This window comes from Mercenaria mercenaria, chromosome 5 (assembly GCF_021730395.1).
Source record: "Mercenaria mercenaria strain notata chromosome 5, MADL_Memer_1, whole genome shotgun sequence".
NCBI classification, from domain to species: Eukaryota; Metazoa; Mollusca; class Bivalvia; order Venerida; family Veneridae; genus Mercenaria; species Mercenaria mercenaria.
In genome coordinates this window covers 67,914,888-67,933,458 of record NC_069365.1, presented here as the reverse complement: position 1 = coordinate 67,933,458, position 18,571 = coordinate 67,914,888, and the positions used below count along the sequence as shown (strand labels likewise).

The 18,571-nt window shown below is 36.1% G+C and overlaps 1 protein-coding gene across 1 annotated transcript; it reads right to left on the bottom strand.

Annotated features, from left to right (window-relative positions):
* Positions 1-14,051: 14,051 nt before the first annotated feature.
* Positions 14,052-16,533, bottom strand: LOC123559101 (serine protease inhibitor Cvsi-2-like). The gene is made up of 3 exons (XM_045350916.2): positions 16,409-16,533; positions 14,752-14,868; positions 14,052-14,256 (listed from the first exon to the last, which is right to left on the bottom strand). Exons 1-3 carry the CDS (start codon positions 16,443-16,445, stop codon positions 14,132-14,134), a joined length of 279 nt encoding a protein of 92 aa, XP_045206851.1. The 5' UTR covers positions 16,446-16,533; the 3' UTR covers positions 14,052-14,131.
* Between the last annotated feature and the right edge of the window lie 2,038 nt (positions 16,534-18,571).

Here is an 18,571-nt window from a genome sequence, read left to right as displayed (position 1 = left end):
GCATTGGCAGTCATACTTACGACAAACTCTCAGACTCAAAGTTCAGCTGGTACTGTCAACGTGCGGCTCGCTAAACCACTCAAGTTCACTGACTGAATCCCTAGATACTCTCAGTGACACTTCTTACTATTCCCTCTAAGTCACGACCACAGTAAAGTAAGTTTCAGCTTAAATAGCTTCTTTCCTCCATGAGCCTCCAGAAACCCCAAAGGCCTCATCTACCCCAATCCCTAAAAAGAAAAAGGTTACTCCCAAAACCTAAACTAAAAACATCTGAACGTCTCACAGTCCTTAACATTAATTGTCGTTCTGTCAAAAACAAAATCCATGAATTACACCTAGTTATTGACCAAATTAAACCAGATGTTATTTCCCTTACAGAAACATGGCTTAAGCCAGACATCAGTTCTTCCGAAATATTTCCTGATAATCTTAATTATAAGGTATATGGGGATGACAGGAGTGAAGGTCAAGGTGGAGGAGTGATGATAGCTATATCTAACTCACTGATCAGCCAAGAACAACCAGACCTCAAGACTTCATGCAACATAACCTGGGCCAAAATTACCATCACTGGCCTTAAAGATATCTTTGTCGGAGCCTACTATAAACCCAAGAATTAGATGCCGACTCCCTATCCCAACTCTGGTTATCCCTTAGTAAAATACCCAAGGGCAGCATAGTATGGCTACTTGGAGACTTCAATCTCCCCGACATTGACTGGTCAAAAGAGTCCCCTAAACAAACTTGTAAAAACAGATCCTTTTATGAAGAATTTATTGAAAGATATTCCATTATAATCTTGAACAAATAGTTAAGATCCCAACTAGGTTATCCAACACCCTTGATCTCTTCTTTACAAACCATCCATCCCATGTTCACTTGGTTAAATCCCTACCGAGTCTAGCCACCTCGGATCATGATATTATATTTCATGAATTGAATCTTAATAGGGGCCGCCCAACCCAACCTAGACGCCCTATAAACTCTACACGAAGGCTAATTGGGAAGGCTAAAATCTGACATGAAGGCTTTTGGTGCTAGCTTTTTCACCGAAAACCATTCAGACCCTGAAGTAGCGTGGAATTCATTCAAGGACTGCCTTAATGAATCCCAGTCAAAACACATTCCATCTAAAATGTCTAAACCCCGTGCCGACTTGCCATGGTTAACCCGAGAATTATCAGGCTTATACATAAGCGTGATAAACTGTACCAGAAACTACACAAATCTCCCTCCTCAGCCCGCCAACAAAGATTCAAATCCTTAAGTCTTCTATCCAGAAGCAATAAGAGCCCAATACTGGTCATATATGGAAAGTGTCATATTTGACCATGACTCACAACCTGGTAAAAACAAAAAGTTTTACAGCTTCATCAAGCACAACAAAAAGAAATGTCGGCATTGCCCCCCTTAAATCAGATGGTCTTACCTACACAGACCCCATCCAAAAGGCTACTATCTTAAACAAACAATTTGAATCTGTCTTTTCCCCTCCCCAGCCCTTAGTCTGAAGCATATATGTTCCAACGTCCTCTCATCCCCAGTCTCCATGATGAATAAGATCCAGGTCACCACTGAAGGTGTGGAAAACTGCTCTATGGCCTATCCCCACATAAAGCCTCAGGACCTGAAGAATTATCCCCACGCATCCTAAAAGAACTCCACCATGAAATTGCTCCTGTACTTGCCCATATATACAGGTTATCTCTGGAATCTGGCCTAGTACCCAGTGATTGGAAAAAAGCCACCGTAGCCCCCGTATTTAAAAAAGGTCCCAAGTCTAAACCTAGTAACTATCGCCCAATTTCCCTAACTTGCATTGCTTCCAAACTCCTTGAACACATTGTTGTTTCCAATCTTATGACCTATTTTGACAAGCATAAGCTACTTAGCCAGTTCCAGCACGGCTTTAGATCAGGTCACAGTTGTGAGACTCAGCTCATTAATTTCACTCAGGAACTTTACAATAACACTGAACAGGGTCAACAAACAGATGTTATTGTCATGGACTTCTCCAAGGCGTTTGACAAGGTCGATCACATTAGACTAATTTATAAACTACAAAGCCTTGGTGTCAACCCACAAATTACCAAATGGGTCAATCTTTCCTGTCCAACCGCTCCCAGAAAGTCGCTGTTGATGGTCATTTTTCCAGTGAACTTCCTGTACTGTCTGGAGTTCCCCAGGGGTCTGTTCTTGGGCCATGTCTCTTCCTGGTATATATCAATGACTTACCAGATTCCGTCAAATGTAACGCAAGAATGTTTGCAGATGACACCATAATATACCTTACCATCAACTCCATTTCAGATAGTATATCTCTGCAACAAGACCTGATTAGCTTAGAAACCTGGGAGAAGACATGGTCCATGGAGTTCAACCCGGACAAGTGTGAAGTCCTTAGAATTTTTAGAAAGAAAAATCCTGTAGTCTACCCTACAAACTTCACAACATAGAGTTAAAAACTTGTGAGGCAGCTAAATACTTAGGCATAACCATTTCCAAAGATCTAAACTGGTCCAAACACATTGACAGTATCACTTCCAAGCAACTTCCACTCTTCGCTTCATACAACGAAATGTCAAAACTGATATAAAAAGGTCAAAATTGCTGCCTATAACACCTATGTCCGCCCTCAACTTGAGTACTGTTCAAGCGTCTGGATCCTTGGCAAAAAACCCTCACTAGCAAAGTCGAAAATGTCCAAAGGTCAGCTGCTAGGTACGTCATGTATGACTACAGTTACACCAGTAGTGTTACACAAATGCTGAAAACCGTAGAATGGAATACACTCCAATATAGAAGGTTACACAATTCATTAGTAATGTTTTATAAAATAAGGACCCAGACAGTTGCAGTCGACCAATCTCATCTTATTCCAACTAGAAACCTAAATTACTTAATCCCCATGTCTCACACTCAGTACTTTTCTAACTCCTACTTCCCTAGGACCATCCGACTCTGGAACTCCCTACCAACTCATGTTAAATCTAGCCCCAGTCTCAGTATCTTTAGAGAGAGGCTGGCGGTGATCAGTATGTAATTCTGTTGCCTCTGTCCCATTTTAACTGTAGCATACTGTCTTTTTTAGCTTTTATTCTTTTAACATTGTAACATATCAGTTCTTTAACAACTGTTTCTCTGACAGCGCCGCCCAGTGATAGTCGGAAATCGACGGTTGGGTGAAAGATGTAGATGTAGATGTAGATGTATATCAATTCATTAGTGAAATCCCAGCTGCTGCAATTTCTTATTCATTTTAAACTAACATATAGGCAATTTGTAAAAGAATTATTCGTCAGTTACTGATATCTTTTCTTACAAGCATGTGTTTTTGAAAGTGTTAGGATTTTGTTCGGCTTATCAGTATATGCAATATCAAAGCTTTTACTAGCCTTGTATTATCCCGACATGTACTAATCATACCTCTGTGTAGCAGTTAAAGGGCAGGTAATCCAGACTAAGCTATTACCTCATATTTAACAATATAAAAACAAAATAAACTAATGAAATAAGCAAATCAAACATTAATTGTAAAAACGGATTGGTAAGTGCATTAAAAAGCACTTCTCGAGTAAAAGAGCATTTGTCAATAAATTTCGACATGTATTTTGTTCCGTTAATTTGCTAAAAAGTACAGTGGTAGTGGTGAAGCAAAAAAATGTAACGTAATGAATATTACTAGTAACCTGATCATTCCAAAGCAGTATGTCGGTCATTAACATGACACTACTTTATAATCTAATTAAAGTAAAATGTGACTATCCGAGAGCAAATAATAAGTGTGATTTCCTTTACGTGGACAAGATTTGTTAACTAAACATTTGAACTATAGAAAACAAAATGTAAGACACAGATTTTTTTTACCAGTTCATTTTAACATAAATCATGCAGACTAAAGTTAAATGGAAAACCACACAAAATCTTTTGCAAATGAAAATTACAGACTGGATAAGAAATAAAAGGGAAGCCCCAATAAAAAATTCATAAGTCAGACCAGTAGCTACACTGAGGCACAGTGAGGCCAGTTCTGCTAAGATTATGAGAGAAAAGGATATGTTTTCAGGCACCATCTTTTGAAGCATAACCGAGCTGAGGCACTGTTATTTCATTTATTTTGTTTAAACTATTTTCTTCTATTTGTTTTGAATATCGATAGCATAGTTCTCGTACAAGCTATGCTCGCGTTAGTTTATATTCCAGCTTACACAGTCGCTGCTAGTTGGAAAGAAGCTTTAAGACGAGGTCAAGAGCTACCATTAGAGCAGGCTGCCTTAATGGCATTTCGCTAATGTTTGTACATGGGTGAAATGTTGAAGTTAACAGCCTTGACATTCTAAAGTTATTGAACTTAACTGGGCAAAGGAGAATTTCATTAGCATTTAATAAATGGTATGATCTCGGGAAAATACATACCTAAATACAACGTGGCGCTTATCTGACTGAATGTTGATATTTTTTCTAAATTGATTTATTTTGACAACAACAGAATATAGTCTTGCAATCATATGGTTTTGTTCTTTATACGCATTTGAACATATCGTTTTCTAAAAAGTCACAATACCTATACGGCATATCAGAACTTCGGTTTTATATACTAATTAATGGAATGAATTTACTTAGGCAGCATCGCTGCAAAGACAAATAGTGCTGCTTTTGTTTAAAGTGTTTTGTTCAAGCCTTTCACTATGCAGTTGAACACGGTTCTTTTCGATCGCCCTATTTAATGTCTTAGTGTCAACTGCTATCCATAAATGTATTATCAATTGTAATCAGACAGGGCACAATCAACATGACATTTTATATCTTTAGACTTCCCCTACTTACGAAGACCTTTGCCTTGACAGTATTTTAATATTGCTTTAACATAGCTAGAAACTAAAGTGACCGCCAGTAGCATTTGCTAAGAAAAAGTTAATTTATTCACACATTCCTTGCAGAAGTGTGAGTACAGAGGACGTAACGGACCATTTAGGATTTTAGTAGACATTCCATAATCGGCGCATAAATGTTTGTCAATGCTTCAAGTTTTTCAGACGGTAAATGAACCATTGCATTATTATTCAATTAAGAATATCCAGCAGTTCTAAAGATCAAACTAAAACATTAAATGATCATATTCACAATTGATTAGTAAAGTAATTTCAACACGCATTAAATAGTGATAGGATAAAATTCATTAAACATGCTGTTTTAGCGGTACTTTAACGAAAATTGAAGTTTTTTTTTTATATATTGAGAGGTAATTTTGAACTTCAGTATTAAAAAAATGCTCCAGCCAATATCCACTGTAGTGTTACATTCTAACATGACTCAATGTTTTTGTCAGATAAACATAGGAGGAAGTTAATATAAACGTTGTATATATTCTACCATAAACCCTAATTAATGCGCAACAGCATGATTTAATTATGACGTCACATGGCCACATAACATCCGATTCATTACCACACGAATGTATGGAGTTCAGCATAGTTTTATCACCTTGTTTCAATTGATCTGTTGGAATAAATATAAACAATTCATTCATGTGCTTTATTGTCTAATTTACCGTGATTCATCGTTCGTATACTTTAATATTCAACAACACAGGCTAATGCCTGCGCATCTGAACTCTCTGAGACGTGGTTAATTTGACAATAAAAACGCGAAGTCCTCAATAATTTGATAAATAAAATGACATGTCTTTTTTCAATTTAATAACTGATTTCATCTATATAACGATGCAAATCTGCATCAGTATACACCAGATACATCATGAATGTACCTCGCCCGGTTAGCTCAGTAGGTAGAGCGTAGGTAGAGCGTTGGTCTACGGATCTCGGGGTCGTGAGTTCGATCTTCGGGCGGGGCGTATGTTCTCCGTGACTATTTGATAAACGACATTGTGTCTGAAATCATTAGTCCTCCACCTCTGATTCATGTGGAGAAGTTGGCAGTTACTTGCGGAGAACAGGTTTGTACTGGTACAGAACCCAGGAACACTAGTTAGGTTAACTACCCGCCGTTACATGACTGAAATACTGTTGAAAAACGGCGTTAAACAAACAAACAAACATCATGAATGTATGAAATATTTACTACTTAAATATATTAAGGCACTTACAAGAAATATGATTTTAACTTAAAAGAGATCAAACAAATGCAGTCTAAATCAATAGCCACAATCACTTATATAATTTACAAATAAAATGCATGATTTGAAATTAATGAAACTTCAAGTACCGGTTAATAATTTTGAGTGTTTGCTGATAAGCATTTGTGACAACCTGTTAAATGCAATCATTTAACAAAAAGCATTACAGATACCTGTATCAAAGCTGCCGAGAAGTTCTGATAATCTAACATTACGAACTGTCTCATTTAAACGACATTCAACCATTAAGCCATTGACGTTGAAGAAATCTAATTTTGAAATAAATCAGTTCGTTCACTATTCTATAGTGCGTTTTATTTGACCCGATAGGGCGGAGTTAATCTCTGGCTTACGCAAATAATGGTAATCTAAAAAAAACGAGCAAAATAGGTAGAGCTACGATGGTTACAATGCAAGGTAGATGGCCAGTGAATAGGAAATCGGGTTGCCGAATATACTACATATCCTGCACAATAATGCAGTGGACCGTCGCGAAACCACGCCCCGCCAGGCCGATTAAAATGGACTATAAATGACAGTTATCTTTTGTAAAAACAAAAACTTGTAATGTAAAATGCCTTTTTTGGAGAGGAAATTTAAAAACTTGTTAACGAGACTACCTCTGTAATTTGTAAAGATATTCAGATAATAATATCAAAGACACTTCACTTAAAAGGCATGCTCTAACCAAGTATAAGTACTGTCGACTTGAGACCCCTTAGAAAAGTTATTAAATTTCAGAAAATAGCATATCATGCAAGGTGCAAACTAGAATTTTATAACATAATTGCCAAAACGTATTTATATCAATTAAGCAGTTCAGTTGTTATAATTTCTTTGGCTTTGAGAATACGAGTAAAGCCTTCATGCTTATTATCTCCCAACTGATTAGTATGTCTTTTTAATCTTCAGTAACATACTAGTACATGTTTTATTTCCTGCATAATTATAAAAATGCACAATTAGCCCCTGTGGTCGTTTGACAATAAAAATTTAGTAGTTTCCAAGAGACATATATAATGAACTGAATACATGCAACACCGAAATGTCTGACCTAAGCCTAATACCTCTTATCTAAAGCGGGCGGTTTAATACTTGCATTGTGTCTTTCAATGAGGACAAACTTTGTAGTACGTGTAAATACAAAATAAAGGTAGCAGGGTACACTTAGATTCGAAATTTTTGGGCACGGCCAGGCTTACATGTAGCGAGTCGCAATATTGCACTTCCCTAATGAGCAGAATCAGGGTGGCTATTTTATAAATTTTGTGCATGTTTTGTGCTTTTAATTAATGGCAAGATCAGGACTCTCATACAAGAATACAGAAAGTTATCAACACGAAAGCTTTACATATTCCATTAAAAATAGCATGCAAAAATCATCAATTTTGCACTTTTTGAACAGCCTGCAATGATCCCGCTGCAGGAACAATGCCCAATTTTATTGCATTTCTCAATTTAATAGTCCCTACTGAACTACAGGATATAAACGGAATGGGGCCCATCCAGCTCGTTTTTACACAAAATAGCGAAAAAGTTCCTGAGTATCAATCAACAAGCACGGAACCCTTCCGTGATTTGAATTTCCCGCGCCAAGGTGACTCACCGATTCATACAAAGCTAGCAGCAGTTAGTTTTACATCTTACATCAGAATTTTACATGTATCGGCTATTTAAATTTTCTAAAGAATTAACAACCATTATCTCTCACCTTAATTTTCAGGCATCCAAATTCACGAAGTTCTAATTATAACAAATATTGACGGGGGCCAAAATTCGAAGTGTACCTTGCTACCTAAAATCTGTTGAAAATGTCAAAGAAGTAAACTGGAAAGCACACCGTCGCTAACGAATTTAGAGAGCCAAAAAAGATTTATGGAAACAGATTTCAGAAGTACACAATGTTTAATATGATAAATCGAATGTCACCTCTTGCGATCCAATGAGCTAAATGCCAAATACAACGCAACTGAAAATGTCAGCTCAACGTTAAAATGCAAATTGATGCAAAACAACTGTCATAAGTAAATGTTGCAAGACGGAAATGCAGAATGTAAGAATTCTGCAGATAATGCATACTAAAACTTAAACGTACCATTTTTAACAAACCGAAAATCAGAACAATATCAGAATCCTTTAGAAGCATGTAAAAATCCAAGTAATATAAAGCAGACTCGACATTCACTTTTTCTAACTGATTAAGTCTGTTCATGAAAGGTAATAAAACTTGAAATACACCTCACATCTGATAGCAGAGACTTTAGCGGAACGGAAACAATAAATGGAGTCAATGATTCAAAAAGTATGGAATACTGTTTTGTTCATGCCCTAGCATCATCTATAGCTTATAAAATCAAAGCACGATTGAGGGTAAGATGATATGATGTGTGATTGTAGGACAGTAGGGTAGCGATATATTTGGACGGTAGGTTACCGATATGATATGTTGTCATCCCACTATCCTACTGTCACTATCCTATCCTCCTATTATCGTTAATATATCATTTTATATACACATACATCAGACCTACCTACCCTAGCAAATTACCTCATGGCGCCCGGTCCATTACCACTCGAATAAAGGGAACCCAGCATACTTTATACTAAAATATTTCAATGAAAATGTAAGAAGGTATTTTTGTGGTTTGTCTTCTAATTCACCACGGTTCATTGTTCAGATACTTACATATTTAACCATTCAGGCTGACGTCCTCGTGTTTCAGTTTCTGCGTATCCGAACTCTGAAACCACAAACCACTCGAAGGCCTTGATTATTTGTTAAACAAAGCAACTCCATGCACATTGAATATCAAAGTCACTTTTCAAAGTAACTTCAGGCACATTGAATATCAAAGTAACTTTTCAAAGCAACTCCATGCACATTGAATATCAAAGTAACTTTTCAAAGCAACTCCATGCACATTGAATATCAAAGTCATTGTTCAAAGCAACTCCAACAACAGCTAATATAAGAGCAACTCAAGCACAAAATATATCAAATATATCAAAGTAACTCCAGCATACCGTACATCAAAGTGACTCCATGTACACGGTATATAAAAGCGACTAAGCAGTTCAACAGTGTACAAAAATACTAGTACTAGCGATTATTAAGAAAAACATTAGGACAGAAAGAATGGTCACATCATTTTTTATCATGTATCGTAATTTCACGCGGGGAGAAGTGAAAATCGCAAATGATATATCAATCCTTTGTAATATCAGGCCACTGCGGCTAAAGAACGTGTTGTAAATAGTGTGTGTATCAAACTTGTGAACTACAATAAGAGATGCATTGTTGCCGAACCGGCAGGATGACAGTCTAAATTTGTACACAAAAAATCAAGATTACGCCGGATAAAGTGAGAACCACTGTGTCTAAAGTATCGGTCACTGTGTCTGAAATGTTTGTCTCTCTACTGTAATAATAATAAAAAAAAAAAAAAAAAAAATAGAAAAAAAAAAGCGTCTGTACTTACAGATAAGCTTTTATACGACGATTCGCTCCCAAATCAGCTAAAAGTTTCAGGAGGCTGGCGGCCTCAGTTTGGACAAAAACTGAAATTTAACAGCGGGGAATGTGAGATCCGCACTAGATATTACAAACCTAAATAATATCAGGCTACTGTGGCTAAAGTGTTTGTTGCTGTATTGCAATGTCAATATATATATGATATATATGTATATAGATCTTTTGAAGTGCAATTAGAGGGGCTTTGCTGCCGAATTCATTCAGTTGTTACGGTAGGCAGACCGTCGCAGATAGGATACAATTTGAATCCCCGGACAATGTGAAAGCGGAACACGATTTTACAAGCCTTTGTAATACTGGTCCGCTGTTTCTAAAGTGTTTGTCACTCTACTGGAATAAAAATACATCTGTGAATTCAGGGCTTGTATTTCAATTAGAGTGGCTTCGCTGCCAAACTGGTTCCTTGTTAAGCCAGTATAATGATCTCAATTTGGAGAAAAAAATGAAATTTTATCCTTGTCAAAGTTAGAACTGCACATATGATATTACAAGCCTTAGTAGCATTTGGCCACTGTTGCTAAAGAGTGCGTTGCTATAATATGAGAATGAGTTTATGTGTACTAAACTTTTAAGCGACAATTAGAAATGCATCGCTGCCGGACAGGTGAATAAAGTGTTTCTTGCTTTATTGCAATGACAATATATCTGTGTATTCACCATGTGAACTGCAATTAGAGGAGCTCGCTAACGAAATAATTCAGAGTTGTTAAGGCAGGAGGAACGTGTCATTTTGGACAAAAATGAAATTTTACACCGGACAAACAGAGAAAGGTACATGTGATTACAAGCCATAGTTATATCTATCGGGTCACTGTGTCTCAACTGTTTGTCATTCTATTGCAACTAAAATGTATCTGTGTATTAAGCTCGTGAACTACAATTAGAACTGCTTCGCTGCCGAATCGGTTAGTGGTAAAGGAAGAATGATGTCTCAGTTTGAAAAAAAAAATAACTGTTAGCAAAGAAAGTTCAAACAACACCAAATCATAGAAAGAAAGGGTTGTTTTACATGAAACAGGATATATGATATGTACCCAGCCAGCATTCTATATTGGCCCGGTATCAAACCGACGTCGTTGTCTATAACGGCCCGATATCGGTTTTTATCCTGGCACTTGCAGTATTTTCGACCCGATATCAGGATGCCGTATATCTTTCTTGATATACCGTCAGTTGATCATGTGACCAGTGATATACGGTCAGTTGATCATGTGACCTCATAATCGGTATTGTTGTCATAAGAAATTTTGCAACGAAACCATCATCATTGTGTCGGAAATGTCCGAACTAAGAAAATGAGTGGTCAAATGATGAGTTTTTATTCAAAAACGAAGAAGTTATTGCGATTTTGCCGGTAATCACGTCATTATATAAGTGACGTCATTACGAATATGACGTCATTAAAGCGGTTGTCTTACACTTATTTTTGTAAAATAAATTGCCAAATATCGGAAATTGAAGTAATGACAAGATAAATAGAATAATAGGTTAGTGCCTAAGATGGAGAAAGTTAATCTGGCTCGGCTCCGGACGTTATCAGGTTCGCCTTCGGCTCACCCGATAACCTCCTCCTTCTCGCCAGATAAACTTTCTCATCTACGGCACTAACCTATTATTCTCTATCAATATCGGCTGCAAATAGGAATGATGTCGATCCGACGTCGGCAGACGATATCGGGCCAACGTAATAATGACATCGGTCCGACATTGGCAAACGATATTTGGCCAACATCAAAATGATATCAGCCCGATATTGGCAGATCATATCATTGTCGCGAAATAGTGTGACACGCAGTGCTTCGTCAAAGTTTTCTTCTAATATACACTTTATAAATTCTCAGAGTAATTTACTTGAGAAGAGGTGTGTCTCGCATCATGTGTATGATGATTATTTGATTTTATTGATATAATATTTTTCACAACTATATACTACATGTTTTATACAGTTACGTAACTTTTCTGTATATTCTTCAGTGTGCCCATACCACGTGACTTTGACGTCATTTTATGGCTAAGACGGCAAGCAAAATTCCGTCGATTCGATTCTTCAAAGTGGCGTAAGTTCTTTATTTCTTGATCAAATATGACCAAATAAAGCGCAGGCTAAGGAAATAAGTGAGTACTTCACTCACAAGTAAACGGTTTTTATCAACAGATGAACATTTTTGGTCTGAAAACGGAAAACTGTTTTGTTTAGAGAAAATGAGCATGGTAAGAAGGCAAGCAAGGGCTCTTTTTGACAGAAAAACCGGATGTTGTACACATCAGAGGTGTCACACTATTACCGATTCACGGAAATTTTAAATTTGCCGGCTCTGTGGGGGGGCCTTAATTTACAAAATGTAGCAGAATTATTTAAAAACTTTTTAAAAATCCAAAAAAACGCAAAGACGGCAAGTTTCGCTAAGACGGCAAGTCATTTTTTTATAGTAATATCGTCTATGGAGTCACACTTCTCTACAAGCGGTCATTGGATGTTTACCAATAGTAGATCATTCTACTTCTTGTAAAAACTATAGGAAAACATCAAAGAAACCGTTATATAATTTGAAGTCATATATGTTTTTAAACTACGTTATATGCTTTTTTTTTTGGTCAGTTGCTAAATTGTAATAGATAAATTAAACGAGAATTTGTTTTTGTTCTAGCAGGAATGGCATATAAGTGAGAATGTTCTAAAAAAAGGTTATGAATTCAAAAGCTACACATGTATACCATCTTGGGTGTACCCTGGCGGGTCGGTCTTTGGATTAAAGTATGTTATAAGCGTTTCGAAAACTAAAGAAACAAATATACAGTTGTCACAGGCAACAACAAATAAAAACACATTTTTGACCTAATCAATACACGTTATATGTTACAAGTCTGTTGTACATATAATGTTTGAGTGAATGTTTTCTTTACAAATCGTTATGTATTAATAATAAGGATACTTATTAAGAAGAGCCATTTTGTCGACTTCCACAAATCAAAAACACAATTTTCAGATATATAGAATAATGTTTTGACAAATAAGAATCTTATTCTTAACTCAGTCTATAAGCTAGAAGACATGCTTTAAAAAGTATTTCTATGTAGCTGTGTTCAAAGTATTGAGTAGAATAGAAAAATCTTATTATTTCCCTCCAAAATTTAACACGATATCACATATTAAAATAGAAATAGTGGAAGCTCCACAGGTCGCTCAACACAACAAAAACGAAAATGTTGCAGGCTCGGTTTGATTGAGCCTGCTCATGAATGGTAGTGGAAATGCATGCTACCGTCCACGCCCTCTAGCCCCGGGTTGAGCAGAACTCAACATTTACACAGGCTAAAAGTTCTTATCACTATTAAAATTGTTCAATTAGAATTTTAAACATATTTATATTTCCATTTTCTTTGTAAATATAAAAATTTCTACGGCGGCATTCTACATAAAATAAAAATGCATTTTAATTATAACCTCCCTTTATTACATATAAAATTTTGATAAATACCGTCTACAAATTTTGTTTGGAACCTAGTTTGATTAATTCTGGCATACATCTATTTGCTTAATAAATTAGCACACAAAAACGATTAAAATACTTTTTCACGTTTATCAATAATATTTTTAAAAATATAGCTGTATTAGAGAATCCAATCGGCCGATGTCAGTCCAACTACGAAATAGTTACCACTGATTGATTCGATCTACCCATTTCCCAAAATTTTGCGGCAGTTCAACGTCCGATCTCGGCGATATATGATCATTTTGTGTCGATTTGCCGTAAAACCTAACTCACTCATCACAACGGTCGACGTCGGCCCTACATCGGCACATTTTGCCGACATTCCGACATTATACCTATATCGGGCCGATATAGTCATGCTGGCTGGGTATATTGCTCTACAAAACAGTTGACAATTTACAGATATTTCATTGGCTTTTGTACAAGGGCTGTATAAAGAAGCCACACTTTCGCTCTATTCAAATAAAAATATGTCTGTATATTTAATGTGTTAATTACGATTAACACTCTAGCCAAAGCGGCCAATTAAGTAAGGATTGTAATATCGTGTGGGGTTCTCGTTTTGTCAGTTGTAAAATTACATTTTTCATCCAATGACAGATCCCTTTCTTACACTCACCACTGAACTGATTCGACAGCGATGAACCTCTTATTGTATTTCGGAAGCTTTATACACATATATCATCGTAATAGAGCGACGAGCACTTTAGCCACAACAAATTTGATATTACTTTTAGCTTGTAATATCATTAGCAGTTATCTTACAACTCTAATTCGTGTCAAATTCGTTTCGCTGTATTGCAAAAAGAGATATCTTTTTAATATTAACATTATCAAAGGCAAGGGAACAAAATGGATTGTAATATATAGATAAGGAGCAGAAATGTATTTCTTACAATAGTTTTATTGTAATAGCTTCAATACTTTTTTTCTTTTAAAAGCAATAGAGTTCTAACTGCAGTAACATTATTTGCCCCAGTTTCCACCACATCGACATAAATTATCGACACAATGCCATACTCTGTTGCAGGTCGGTAGGTTTGCATTATTGATACAGTCTTGTTGGGTGTTACAGGAACTATTCTGGTCCGCTGAAAAAGGAAAATGAAACTCAGAAATTCTATATGGAAACATTACTTTTAATTAATGAAACAGATACGACACATGTTTTTTCATGATTTCTATTGTTAAAGTATATGCATATAAATCCTTTGCAAAATCACACGTACATTGAATGCTGTATTTGAAATGTAATCAAGCATAAGAATTACTTAATTAAGTGCGCACAACCTTTCGGTACGATCAGTAGTTCGATGAAAGAACGCCCCGTTTTGGTTGGCAGTTAAATGTGATACATGTATGCGCTGTGGATGCGAATCTTAAATGTCATTTAAAATATTTTATCTTTTAAGCAAAAATCAGTTCAAAATAAAAAAAAGTCCACGTACTTCAGACGAAAAGTTTAAAGCATTGGTTCGTTCGTAAAACACATCGATAACAGACCTTTGTGCTGGTGTATTTTCAACAACTATCTTTTAATAATAATAAGCTTGACAGAACTTTTAAGAGTAATGTTTAATGCTTACGGTTACAAGTACAAACATTGTCTACACATGATAAAGTATAGCCAGGTGAACACGTCATGTGTGTACACTCTCCTTGAACGTTGCCAGCGGGACAGTCTTCAGCATAGATGCTAACAACTGAAACATATGGCGAAACAAGGTTAATCACATTCCGTGAAATTATTATACTTTGTATCTAATTTCTAGCCAAAATTTGTTTTTTTTTTCATGAAAAGGAAGACAGTAAAAAGTACTTACGTCTCGTAATATCGATTTTGCATGCAGAAATGCAAAAACATTTACCTGTAAAATGCACTTGCGAGGAATCAAATAATAAAAGGCTCACAATACCCTTGTGTATAACCCGGCTGCAAAAGTGTAGTTATGAACATGAAATATACCAATTTTTTGTTAAACCCAATTAACAGTAATTGTTTCCTCTAATATTTGTCAAAGATTTGAATATACATAGGCAAATATACAGTTTTATTGGTTCTATTATTTTTGATTACCTTATGTCATGACTTTAGTTGTAAGAGTTCATATGCAGTAAAGCAACAAAGATCGAATTTGGTAATGCAAATATTTTACATAGAACATTGGCTAGAACCAGCAGAATTTATAATTGAGCCGCGCCATGGGAAAACCAACATAGTGGCTTTGCGACCAGCATCCGCACAGTCTGGTCAGGATCCATGATGTTCGCTTTCAAAGCCTGTTGCAATTAGAGAACCTGTCAGCGAACAGCATGGATCCTGACCAGACTGCGCGGATGCGCAGGCTGGCTGGTCTGGATCCATGCTGGTCGCAAAGCCACTATGTTTGTTTTCCCGTGGCACGGCTCATATGTGTAAACAGAAAGGATAAGGATTAGAAACACATCTATGAAGCAGCTCTGTTATGACAGTAAACATTATTAATTTGCGAGATTTCTAAGCTAAAATTCAGAATGAACAATAGGCATCATATCAGTAAAGCTACTCAAAATGATTTGGTGCACTTGGCTGATTCTGAAATATGTACGTTGATGGGTCTCGGCCAACGAACAATTGATTAGTGGGAAGCTTTAAAACATTCCATTTCTTACAAACGAGGTTGCATATCAGAGAGAGAGAGAGAGAGAGAGAGAGAGAGAGAGAGAGAGAGAGAGAGAGAGAGGGGGGGGGGGGGGGGGGGGGGGTGGAAGAGGGGGAGAGAGAGGGAGGGGGAGAGTGAGAGAGAGAGACGTTTGTTTTCGATAGCTCTCGCACCAATACAGTACTTAGACTTTGACATCACCAGGCCCCGTGTTCACAAAACATTTTCAGTCTCAGCTGAGCTTGATAATGAAACTGTTTTTGTCATTTACATCTAAATAGCATGACTAAAACTAAATTTTAAGTTAATAACGATTTTCAAACGATTTTTCAGTAATAATGGTCAGTCTCAACTAGAATTTAACCTTGAAGTTTTAGTAAAATTGATATTAAAATTTCAAACTCAAACTCAGCTGAGACCGAAAAATGTTTTGTGAACACGAGGCCAGAAATCCTTTTAGATTTTAGTAGAAAACAAATAATTATCCTCTCTTTAATTGTGCCGTGCCCAGATTATTAAAACTATAGAAAAAAGCCATATTATACAAATACGCCGAAAAATATCAAGAATAGACTAAAACCCATAAAAATCATAAACTTACCACATAGTGCTGCGCAGATAAAAAGAACGAGTTTCATCCCAATGCGTAGATGTGGAATTTCAGTTTTGAAATATGAAGACCATTAGGCCTAGAAACGTTTATATTGCTACTCATCACGATATTGCCATGACTGGCCTGTTTGATAAGGCATAATTCTTAATATGTATCTCTTTTGCACTACAGTCGTGACTAAACTGTATTCGAATGTTAAAAACAGTTATTCTTAAATTGTGACAGTTGGTGCATTTACTTGAGTTAATAAGAGTTCGACTGTGCAATAAAAATGTAAAATGTGCCGTGAAGCTTCACATATAGAAGCTGAAACGTTTTCATCGGTTACATATTAACCAGCTTCATGAAGTTCTTCCTAATTACTTTAATATTATGGTTTTCAATAATATGAGTAAACCAGCATTCTTATATATATTAAGTTATCTCTAAAATAGTGGTCATTTGTTGACTTTGAGGACATCTAATGTCATTTCTGCTTAACGGAAACAGTTGTTATTATTTCGAAGAACTCAAGAACTCAAACCACACTTGGGAACTTATTATTTCTTAAATAATATGTTCCCAAGTGTGGTTTATCGTAGAAAAACTCGTGTTTTGAGTTCTTATGCGTAAGAATATATCACGAAGGCCGTAGGCCTGAGTGATATGTTGTTTCGCATAAGAACGAAAAACTCGGGTTATAATTCGATAAATCACACTTAGGAACTTGTTATTTCGATTCTTACACGTCATATTAGTATCAACAGTGTTAGAAAAAATGATAAGTACTTTTTACAACCGTGCTACGCACCTGGATCGGATGACGTCATTGCACGCGAGTGGTTTATTGCAGAATAACTCGAGATAGATTTTGCTCTCTACATGTATGTAGGTTATTTGCTGGTCGTGTTAGAATAAATATTAACCTTATCATTCCAAAGCGGTATGTCGGTCACGACACTATTTTATAATCTAATTGAAAGTAAAATGTGACTATCCGAGAGCAAAAAATAAGTAGTGTGTACAGAATGGGGTTCCCGTGCGACCGGAAAAAAGGTTAATGGCGACATTATACCAAACTGTTAGACAATCTCTTAAGTTCACAGAAGGACATGACGCCAGTCTAAGTTCCGCGACTGGGCCGATCTATGACGTAATCAAAATGGCGGCCAAGTTTGAAAATAGAATTTGTGCATTTCATAATATACTTAAGTAACACGGCAAAAATTTATATTATTAACTTTGGTTTAACATCCTGGAATAGATCTAGTTGTTGTCAATGCACTAACAATATTGAAGTATTCCAACAATCAAATAATGTGAAAAAAAAATCAAAATATATCTTTCCCCAGCCACTTTATTTCAACAGATTATTTTCTTGTTAAATAATTATAATTGTTTGGTAGCTATATGCATACCATTTAAATATACGAATATCATCATATTCTAATAGTGCTGTAGCTTTTATCCGTGCTTTAAACTATTTACAAGTTATGTATACATATAAGTTTCGATATTTATATAGCATGTAGTGGAACAAAGCTCATTCTGTGCTACACAAGAACATTTTTCTGAACCAATTTTCTGGCCTGCATTCGTATTGCGTTGAACTGCACGATGATTTTAAATATCCGCACATAATCAGTAAATGCAATGATTAGCATTCGTGCAAATAAGACCCAACCTTTCTTTTAACGTTTCTTTCCCGGTACATATGTTTTATTTTGATAGAGGCCTTTCAAAAGTTAGGATTAATAGTGTCCATAGGATCCCAAAACTTTACTGAAAAATAATGGAATCTTTGAACAAAAAACTTCCATAGTCCATAGGTTCGATTGTTACGGTCATTTCAGAATATGTCAGTCATTAAAGCCCAGTTTGCGAGAACGAAACATCCCATGATCGGCATCACTACTGGGTAATGAAACATTTGCCATCGTCTGGCATTCTGATTAAATCTTGAAAGTTCTGGGATAATTTTATAAATGATCAAGGGCTGGCCAACAACATTAATTTTTTTTGGAGAATTTTCATGAAAGTTCTAGGATAGACTTCTTGCTATAAAAAGTATTTTTCTTGAAATCACATTTGTCAACGGCAAGGAACATATGGCGACCATTCACAAATGGCGATCATTCACAAAGTTTCTTTGAATAAAGACACCCTAATTAG